This window comes from Spermophilus citellus, assembly GCF_964194105.1.
Source record: "Spermophilus citellus genome assembly, chromosome: X".
Lineage (NCBI taxonomy): Eukaryota > Metazoa > Chordata > Mammalia > Rodentia > Sciuridae > Spermophilus > Spermophilus citellus.
This window is the reverse complement of record NC_138190.1, coordinates 43,869,367-43,880,459: the sequence shown is the minus strand read 5'-3', so window position 1 is coordinate 43,880,459 and position 11,093 is coordinate 43,869,367. Positions and strand designations below refer to the sequence as shown.

At 45.6% G+C, this 11,093-nt stretch overlaps 1 protein-coding gene across 1 annotated transcript; it reads left to right on the top strand.

Moving 5' to 3' along the window:
- Positions 1–9,585: 9,585 nt before the first annotated feature.
- On the top strand, positions 9,586–10,455 carry LOC308639413 (centromere protein V-like protein 3; the record flags this gene model as incomplete). Its single annotated transcript, XM_081277676.1, has 1 exon — positions 9,586–10,455. One exon carries the CDS (start codon positions 9,586–9,588, stop codon positions 10,453–10,455), a length of 870 nt encoding a protein of 289 aa, XP_081133802.1.
- Positions 10,456–11,093: the final 638 nt, after the last annotated feature.

Below are 11,093 nucleotides of genomic sequence, written 5' to 3'. Positions count from 1 at the left end.
ATGGGGATAGGAGCTTCAGATAAGGGGTGCCCATGGGTAGCTGATACTCACGGATTTTTTTAAAAAATATTTACTTTTTAGTTGTAGTTAGACACAATACCTTTATTTTGCTTATTTCTTTTCATGTGGTGCTGAGGATTGAACCCAGGGCCTCACATGTGCTAGGTGAGCACTCTACCACTGAGCCACAAACCCAGCCCAAGGGTTTTTAACATCATTCTACCAACCTAGGGCAAATTAAGTTGAAAAGAACAAGTACTGAAGAGAGTCTATCGAAGATGGATTGAGTTGCTTCAGTATTTTTATCCCCCCACCATTTCAGATGAGATGACTTTTCACCTTTGACCTACTACAACGATGGATTAAGCAATATTAAGCAATTCCATAATATGACACCATGGTCTCATAACTAAAAAAAATAAAACAAACAAACAAAACACAACTGTAGATTTTCTATATATGGTTGGTATTGTCACACTCAAACTATATGGATGGGAAATTAAATCTATGTTCCTAAGTGAGATAGAATCTAATTTTGATGTGTGCGTGCACACGTGTGAACTTGTGTGAACATGCTCACACATACAGAACCATGTGAGTTTCTGGGCTTTTCTCTGTGTGCTCCTTCCCAGGTGTTAGTGTGAGAGATCAGAGAGCCTTCCCTGCATGAATTGGGGATTTCTATCCCCTTTCAAGCTCCAAATCAGTTGAATAAGGCTCAAGAATTTGTGACTTCTGAAAACAATTGGTTGCTTGTGTTCATGCACCTCTGCTTGCCCTTTCCTCTGGAAATTTGCTGACTGAGCCTGGCAGAAAAAACATAACACCGTTTTCTGAGAAAGCTCTGACTACTCAAAAGTGCATTCTAGGAAAGACAGAGAAGTATATGGGCAAGAACATACATGCCTATACCAAAGGGCCTTGCGAGACTCTCCCAGATCAACTCCCTGCTTCCTGATTTTTTTAAGATTTTAAAAAATATGGACACAATATCTTTACTGTATTTTCTTCATTTTTATGTGGTGCTGAGGATCCAGCCCAGTGCCTCACATGTTCGAGGCAAGCGCTCCATTGCTGAGCTATAACCCCAGCCCCATCCTGTTTCATTTTTGGCAGTTTCCTTCCTTCCTTCTTCCTGTGTTTTGGGGGGTGGGTGTTCCAGGAATTGAACTCAGGGGCACTGGACCACTGAGACACATCCCCAGCCCTATTTTGTATTTTCTTTAGAGACAAGGTCTCATTGAGTTGCCTAGTGCCTTGCTTTTGCTGAGGCTGGCTTTGAACTTGTGATCCTCTTGCCTCAGCCTCCAGAGCTTCTGGGTTACAGGTGTGTGCCACTACACCTATCCCTTGCTGCCTTTTATCTTTAGTTTCTTCATCTGTGAAATGGAAATGTGGTGCCCTCTCTTTCTTTCATTACCTAGGATTTGGCAGTGGGCTGTGTTCAAACCTGTTTAGATCATGGGCAACACATGAATATTGATAAACTCATTGTGACAACTGACAACCTCAAGCAAGAGATAATAACTCTTTTAGCAATTATGTATTTGAGAGCATTATTTCATCTTCAAATTTTGCTAAGCACTTCCGTGTTTTCGCCACATAAAATTCCTAGATGATTACTACATATAATGCATCACCTATTTTTAAATTTCTAAAAGCATAAATACATGATTTTTAAAGTTAAAGATTAATATTAGAATTCATTGAGAATAGCACTTGATCTCTAGCCCGCAACTCCCAAATTGCCATGGCTTTGATCCCAAATACAATGATTTTCAATTTCAGCTTTTATATGCTTAATCTTTGTTGGCACTGGGCATGACAGTTGTGCGTCATTGGGGTATGGCAATTGAGGGACACTGCAGAATGAGAACAGATGAGAATTCTAGTTCACCTCCAACATTCAGAGAGGCAAGAAAACCGCAATTCCATCCTTACCAGCAGAAACTGAACCTATGCCATTTCTGGACTCATCAAGGAACTGAGGTGACAGGGCAAACCAGTACCTTGGATCCTGAGATATTTTCATGACCAGAGTGCCAGAGTTGAGATCTCCACACTTGGATCAGATCAGAGGCGTGTGCTCTCAGGAACTGACAGCAATTCATAGCATATGATGTGTGCTTGCACACGGTAAATGGTAAACAGGAAGAATTGCTTTAGGCTGAATATCCACATATTCAGGGGTGTTAGCTCTAGAGCTGGAATGACTTGGCAAAGGGGTCCTAGTCACCATCCCCTTAGCACTCCCCCCACTCCCCACAGGGAGATGGGTGGAGCCATCACTGCCAAATACAAATACTCCTGGAGACTCCTCTTCAAGACAAAGGTTAACTCTCTAGGGAAATAACTTTGGCAGAGCCTTATCCTAGGTACTCTGCCCACCTCAGTCACCCCTATACCTCTGGTCCAGCTAAGGGAAAAATAGTGCAGTCTACAGGAAATGATTGGGAATACTGCAGTCAGGGGAGGGACAGAGGACAGGAGGTGAAGGAAATGCCACTAGAGAAACACCTGTGAAGGTCATATCCCAGAGCCACAGCCCCAACAATGCCAGAGATTCAGTCACACAGCTGTAAAATTCCCTCCCTCCCCCACAGTTTACCTCCACATCAACATGGTGACAAGGAAATTGCATTGAACATTGCCTGAAGTGCTGCAAAACAAAAATTTGGAGCAGGAATACTTTAGGCTGACCAAACTCAAGAGGGGCAGAAAAAGGCAGGAATTTGGAAGCCTCTGGTACTTACAGCTTTAGCAACCATCAAAGGCAGCCTATCTCCCTGCAAGATTAACGGAACTATTCCCAGTGGATCACCATTTCATTCAGGTCCTACTACCCGGTAGAAGAGGTCTCCTCCTGCCCACACACAAACAAAACAAAACAAGAACAACAAACATGATGGAAAGCAGAGGAGGCCTGTCAGAAACCAGGTAAAAATAGAGAATGAGGAGTCAAAACACACCTTAGAACCAGTCTAACCTGGCACACAGGTACCAAAATGGTGAAAGGGGGAGTTGAAAATAAGCATGACTATCCTGCTCAGGGTCCTAATGAGAAAGAAAGACAACTTGGAGGAGCAGCTGTGTGATGTAAGGAGAAAGGTGGAAATCCCGAGAAAGAATTCACAGGAAGTACGAGAAATTAAACAGCGGCATACAGCTCATGAATGGTGTCTGTCAGGAGTTCATCAGGAGATGCAGCCCAATCACGGAAAAGATCGGTGAGATTAAGGGGTAGGTCACAGGCCCACAGAGACTTCCAAAACTGAAGTGCAAAGAGAAAAAGATGAGGGGAACTGAAACCATGCATCCTACCATGTGAAAACTCCTGGAGGCATTTACCTAACACACTTGAAGCCTGGTGTCTGTCCCCAGCACAGAAAATGAAAACAAGTCCTACCAAATGTTTGACATATTCATCTGAATAGCAGGAAGACAAAGAAGACAGATAACAGAGAAGAAGTATTAGAAGCAAAAAGCTTAGAACTGTCATTCAGAAAACTCATGAAGACATATGTGAATGCGAGTGCACGTACACACACACACACACACACACACACACAGCCTAGGCGTATGATGTTCAAACAGCAGACAACTTCAGACAGGAGGAAAATCTTGAAAGAACATTCCATAGCTTAAAATCCCCTAACTTATTGAGGTATGTGGAATAGAATTATAGAAGCCACATAAAGAAACAGAGTAGGCTCAAATATATAGTGTTCATTCAGGGCAAAAACATTCCCTACCTAAAATTCTACATCTGGAAAATTATCACGGAAAAGTGAACACGAAATAAGATACATTCTCTGAGAAGTAAAAACTGAGCTAATTAATTTACAGGAATGCCTCCCTGGAAGAATCCTACAAACATAGACAAGGAAGAAAACAAATAAGAAACTTGCATTAACATGAAGAAAGGATGGCAGTCAGTAAAGGAACAAATAGATGCCAATGGCTTAGTTCATATTGCTCATCCTAGCACGGTCTAAAAGAGAAATGATCGATGCAATATTGACACGGTATGGAGTGATTCTAGCATGGGCGCTGTGAAGTGAACATCAGGAGCAATGGAGGGCTGGGGAGTGTTACTGGAGGGTGGAGTGTTACTGGAGGGTGGAGCACTGCACATAGGATGTGGAGTGTTCCTGGAGGGTGGAGTCGGGGCCATAGTTGTATTGGAACGTCTATGGAAACCTTAAGAAACAAGTTTGAAAGCTGCAACAGCAGTGTGCTAAGGGAGAAGACGATGGAATCCAATGTGGGGCTCAGGTAAAACAAGAAGGGTGAGAGAGACAAAGAGGGGCAACAAGAAGCAAAGAAGCAATGCAGGGAACACACAAGATAATTGCCAATAAGTACAATTGATATGAACCCACTTGAATCAACAATCACTTTATGTTTATTTTGAGGATTTTAAAAAGTTTTTTATTTGAATTTGTTCTTTGTACTTACGCAGGAGAGTAAAATCTATTGTGATGTATTTATACAAACAAGGAACATATCTTATTCCAATTAGGATTTCAGGCTGGAGGATGTACACGATACAATCACTTTAAACAGAGATGGTCTAATAACCGCCATTAAAGACAGAGATGTTCAGAGTGGATTGCAAAAGCCGCCTATAATTGGTGCTTGGGGCAGTCACATTCGACAGAATGATTCAGATGGCTTAGAAGTTAAGGGGTGAAGAAAGGTTTACACCACTTAGGCTAATTCAAAGACAGACACAGTGTCAATTTCAGACAAAGCAGACAGTGAAGCAAGGAAAATGGCCATGGGCATTACCTAGTGATTTAAGAGATCAATCCTCCAAGAGGATATGGCCATCCTAAAATGTGTATGCCCCTAGCAGCACAGTGTCAAGTATGGGAGGCAAAATCTGAAAGTCGTCCAAGGAGAAATCCACCAGGGAAGTGAGAGATTTCAACACGCCTCTATCAATAATCAGCAAATCAAGCAGACAGCTGACTAGAAAAGATACACAAATCCGAACAGCAGTGTCAGCCAACTGGATCTCTTTGTACAGAATACTCCACACAACACCTGTGGGATCGAAATCCTCTCAAGCTCACGAGGAGCATTCACAAAGGTAGAGCATATTCCTGGGCCGAAACCTCACTTTAACGGATATAAAGGAATAGGAACCATAACGAATATGTTCTTAATCTGAAAGCTTAAGACAGCATTAAGAAGATTTGGTGGATGAGGCTGGACTGCAGAATGTTCCAAGTAAAGCTAGCCATATTACAAACACATGACAAAAGAGAAGAAAAACAAGTCACTGAGGGTTATGAGTAAAACAGGGCTCACCTAAGTAACTTCAGAGGAGAAATTAGTCTGCAAGGCGGCAAATGGCAATAAAAGCTGTTGTGCAGGCATGGTAATCCACCACGTGGACCCATAATCCCAGCGATTTAGGAGGCTGTGACAGTAGGATCACAAGTTTGAGGGCAGCCTCAGTAACTTGGTGAGGTCCAAAGCAACACAGTGAGAACCTGGCTCCAAAGGAAGAGGGCTAGGGATCTGGCTCACTGATAAAGCACCCCAGTGTCAAAATAGTCATCATTATCATAATAAAACTGTTGCACTCCAATGAACTAACCTACTGCCCATGGGAATACAGGTTAACCAATCCGTCTACTTGCACATGTACACTGGAATGAAATGACTACCGAAATGGTCAGTGGGTGGGGGGAGGCAGAATTCTTACTGCTGGAAGGAGGTACCCATAACAAAGTGGCAGAAGCAAGATTTCTGCAATTCCTCATGGAATAGAACTGGGGAGATGGGCTTGGATTTCCATTAAGCTTACTATACATGCTGAAGATAATATCTAATATGATATTCATAGCAATGTGTGTACACATGGGTTAGTAGGCACACAGAGATTTGCTTCTTTCAGCTGCAACAGCCTAGAAAAACACTACACCCAAGTTAGAACAAGCCTGGCTGATGCTCACTTTTGAGTTTCTAACACCACTTTCTAATGACTAGTGATAATGAAATGGAGAAATGTCTGAGTCAAGAAACTTGGACAAGTGTAGGACCACAGCACATGGGAGGCACAGGGTTCAATCCTCAGCACTGGGTAAACATAAACAATAAAATAATGGCATTCTATCCATCTACAACTACAAAAATATTTTAAAATAAAAAAGAACAAGAGGAGAAGGGGGAGGAGGAGGAGGAGGAGCCTGAAACACATGTAAATGTGTGATGCACAAGATAAGCCAAAGAGCAAGGAATGACACAAAAAGTTACCACAATCGCAGGAAGACATCCACATAACCACGGAGGCACCGAAAGGGCTACTGTTGCTCATGACTTGAAAATATTAGCCAAAGGAGAAACAGTCAACGATTGGGTTATAACCTTTGAAAGTACAAAAGAAACAGTCATCGGAATAGAAACCATGAGATAAAAGAATGATTTAATAAACAAGAAGCATAAATGGAGGAGCAGGGTTAGATTTTCCACACAGCACAATTCCAAAGGATGTGTGTACCAGGTCCACACGGGTTACCTGTGACCTGTTCTCAAAAATTTCCTCTCCAAGAGCACAGTGTGGAAAGGTTAAAGGATAACCTCACTTTGGAAGCATCTGGCAAACTCTACTTCAGCCAGGTGACCAAAGTCGAGTTCAACACTGAAAATTTATGTGGATAGTATGCACCCTTGTAGGATCAGACAGCAATGGCTTTTTGCTGTTGCCGTGTTTCTCCCACAACTCACATCAGTTCACTCATGAGCCTAACTTCAAAATATCCTCATGGAGGATATGCTTCAAAGGGCCTTCGGAGTCACCCTCAGTACTCTCAAGCATAGCAAAGTGAGCAACAACTGGGCAATGGTCACAGACAAGAGGGGCTGAAAGCAACAGGAAAGCTAAATATATTGTGGTGGCCTGGCTGGGTTCTTGCAACAGAAAAAGGCTCAAATGTGAGAACTGAGAGAGTAGGAATAATGCTTGCACTCTGGTTTCTTCTGATTCTGGGTAACCACCACCAGGGGAGAGTTGGAGCCCCCAGAGTCACCACAAGAAGAAATCACACAAGAATACCACTGCAAAATCTCTGAACACTATCTTTCTAAGGAGCCTCAACCTAAACATGGAGGCCTGGATCTGCATGCTAGTAGTAAAGAAGGCTTCTGGCTTCAAAATTAGAAGATTCAATGAGGCTCCAAATACAATGACTCCTGATGCAATAGCTGAAACATCTTGGAGAGAAGACGAAATGACCCCTCAGATCAAGAATTAAGGACATTGCCACTCTAATGAGAAAACACTATTCACTGGTGCCAGCATAGAGCTGATTCAGATGTGGCACTGGCCTGACAAACATTTTAAAGAACCCGTCATAAAAATACTTCCTAAGCCAATTACAAAGAGTCTAGAGGGGTGTGGCGGGAATATAAGGAACTCAGTAATAAACAGATTTTTTTTTTGACAGAAATTAAGGAACAGAGGAAATGCAGTCATGGAAATTTGGAAATATCGCTGGATTGGCCCAACAGTGGGATAGAGATAAGCAAGATCCTATTTGTACACTTGTGGTGTGATCGGTAGAGTTCCTCTATCTTAACCGTAAAGATATAGACTGAATGAACAAGTGAGCAGACCCTCAAGAATTTAGGATGGCAACTGAATTTTAACATCCCTTGATCAAACTTCCAGAGAAGGAGATGTAGCTGAAAGAGCATTGTAAGAAACACAGGCTGCTTAGGACACTGCCTTCTGGCAGCCTGCTGCTTGTCTCTCAGTACACCATCTCTGCCCAACCTGGGCCCAGGGCAGTTGCTGGTAGGCGGGCATGTTCCTCACCTAAGACAGAAAAGGAGGTTTCAGAGCCTGATGTCCCTGGGGTCAGTGGCATCAGAGCCCTGAGAGGTGCTTTTACATTTGGGCAGCCATTTGTCACAGGAGGCTACTGAGCACCTGCAATGTGGCTGGCTAGAACTGAGATCTTAAAATACAGAGAGACTTTTGTAGGGTTCCTACCAAAAAAAATGTATACTTATTTAGTTATTTCATGTTGGCCACATATGAAATTGACAATAAATTTCCTCATAAATTTCTACCACTGATTTTGAAAAAGACAGACACACAAGAAATTTGCGGCTGGAAATGTCCAAAATTTGAGGAAGAACATACAAAACAAAATAAATGAACTGCACACTGACATGTGTAGATGAATCCATGGTGAGATATATCAAAGTTCATCTATTGAAATTCCTACTAACATTGAAAGGGACAAGAAATAAAATGACACATTGATGAGGGGCAGTGACACTGAGTTGAAGCACTGCAGATTTCTCATGGAGCTCTGGGCTCTATTAGGAAGTGACAAAACCATTTTCAGCTGTTGGAAAAACAGTACTGTCAAAGGAGAATTTCACATGCCTGAAAGGGAAGCAAAGACAGGAAGCCGAAAGCAAAGAGATGTGCAGAAAGAGCGACTGAGTTGTGTGCTGAAATAGGAAAGGGAATCATGAAAGTAGGCAGCTAAGAGAAATGAATGAAGAGCAGTAGAAGAAGCATCCCCAAGGGACAGACCTTAGGCGAGCCTTTTCCTTATGAATTGTGAATGACCAACACCCACATGACACAACCAATCTACAACTGAGACTATTTTGTTCACCAGTGAGGGAGGCCCACATCCCCAATGGACCCCTGATTTCCACAGTTCAACTGACTGTGGATTGAGGACTCAGCCAAGTCAAGGCCAGAGCAAACCCTGACAAAATATTCAACAGCCACACACACAAACGTGATTAAAAAACAAACACAAACCTCAAAAAGTGTTCAAGTAAACCAGAGAAAAGCAGGAGAGGGGTAGAAAGAGGGATGAGATACAGAGGAAAGCAAAGAAACCAATGGAGGTACTTAGACACTGGCATTGGAGCAAATATCAGGTGACTGAGCTAAACCCATCACTTAAAATTAAGGCCGATGTGGGCCAAGTCTGTCAAAACCGACCTAATTTCACATCATGTTTGCATGAGGTTCATTTGCACTTCAACAGTATAGGTCAATGCATTGAAAGAGTGTTCAGACAGCCACATCATGCACACATGAATCTACAAAGCTGAAATGGTACAGTCATATGAAAACAGACCCCAACGCAAGGAAACCTAGTAGAGGCAGACAGATCCCACCCTGCAGGCAGACAGCAAAAAAGTCTTTCCCGATCTGGCCCCTCTCTTTCACCCCGCAGCTGGTGGGCTTAGGGCCACCTGTGGCTCCCCTGGGGGGCTCTGTTCTTGTCCCTGTGGGAGAAATCATGACATTTTGGTTCCTAGTTTGGTGTAATTGACTATAAATGAGTGCTAGAGTTTGGAGAGCTGAATACTCCTCCCTGTGCCCAGAAGCCCTGGGGGACTCCACACGTGTCTGCTGAACCACCTCCTTCCCACTGAGTCTCTCAGGGAGCAGAGGCTGTTTTGATAGGGTCAAAGGAAGGGTCTCTTGACATCACACTCAACAAGTGGCCAATCCTGCAGGTGCAGCCAATGAGGTTGCTCAGAGCCTGCCTGGGAAATGAGGGGCTGTGGGCGCCCACTCAGAAGACTGCAGGCGCCATGGGCAGAGCAAGGCAAAGAGCCAGCGCTCAGCGGCGGAAGCAAAAGCGGCCCGGGGATCCTCCAGCCACCTGCGCAGCTGTCGCGGTCATGGGCGCTAGTCGCGCGCGGTGCCCACCTGTCCAAGTCGGGGTCGGGAGCCAGGCGGCAGGCAGGGAGCTCGCGCCGGCCAAGCGGCGGCGGGGAAAGGCGCGGCGCAAGAGCTGGTGGCGGCGGGTCCAGGAGACCTGCGCCAAGAATCTGCTGCTCCCTCCGCAGCTGCGGAACCAGCGGGCGCCCGCGCCCACCCCAGCGGCCCCCGCCACGTCCCCGGGTGAGCTGGACCTGGGCGCGCAGCGCGAGCGCTGGGAGACGTTCCGCAAGCTGCGGGGCCTGAGCTGCGAGGGTGCCGCCAAGTTCCTGCTGGACACCTTCGAGTTCCCGGGCCTGGTGTACCACACCGGGGGCTGCCACTGCGGCGCTGTCCGCTTTGCGGCCTGGGCCCCTGAGGATCTGCACGTGGTGGAGTGCAGCTGCAGGCTGTGCAAGAAGAAGCAGCACCGCCACTTCCTCGTTCCAGCCGAGCGCTTCACGCTGCTGCAGGGCGCCGAGAGCATGGTCACCTACCCGTCCAACACGCACCCGGCGCTGCACAGCTTCTGCAGCAGGTGCGGGGTGCAGAGCTTCCACTCCGCGAAGTCCGACCCGCGTGTGTACGGCGTCGCCCCGCACTGCCTGGACGCGGGCACTGTGCGCAGCATGGTCATCGAGGAGGTCGATGGTGAAGCTTGGGAACAGGAGGCCACTGAAGAGGAGGAGGAGGACGACGACGCCATGCAGAACGCGTCCATCGAGATGGCCCTTGCCTGTCCTGGTCAAGAGGAGCAGTGACTGGGGCCACCAACAAGCTGAATCCAGTGTGCGGGTGGGGGCCCCTCCAGCCAACCTCTGCAGCACTTGGGGAAACAATCCTTCTCCCGGTGTGCAAGCTACCTTTCCCTCTTTACCCCTTCCCCTCCAGTTCTGTTCAAGGGACTTTCTCCGAATCCAGAACTTGAGCACACACCCCTTCTTCTGTGTACAATGATCACCGTGACATCCAACAAGCAAGTAGTGTCTCCACGTTTTCAAGTCATCTCTTCCATCACTCGGTTGTGCCATTCGTCCTGAAGGATCCCCACATGGCTGGTGGGAATCCCGTGTACTGTACGTTTCTGGTGCTATTGTGAACAGGCTTGTGTGCAACACGTGCATTTTAGTGTGCTGGGTGGCTACATCCCAACACTTTTGTGAACACTTACAGGACGTTCTCCCCGGGTTTCCTGAGGGTTTGTGTTCTAGGTGGACATGTTTCCACTACTTAGGGAAAGCTGTTGCTTTCAGCCACGTTGTTTATCTAGTGTGTTTGAAAATAGCATGTTTTGAAATTCGATATTACATACCTCATCACACTCAGTTCTCCAATGATGCTACTCTGTTGCTTGGTTTTGTGTTAGTGACTAACTGCTGGGAGGGGATGGGGAGAGAGG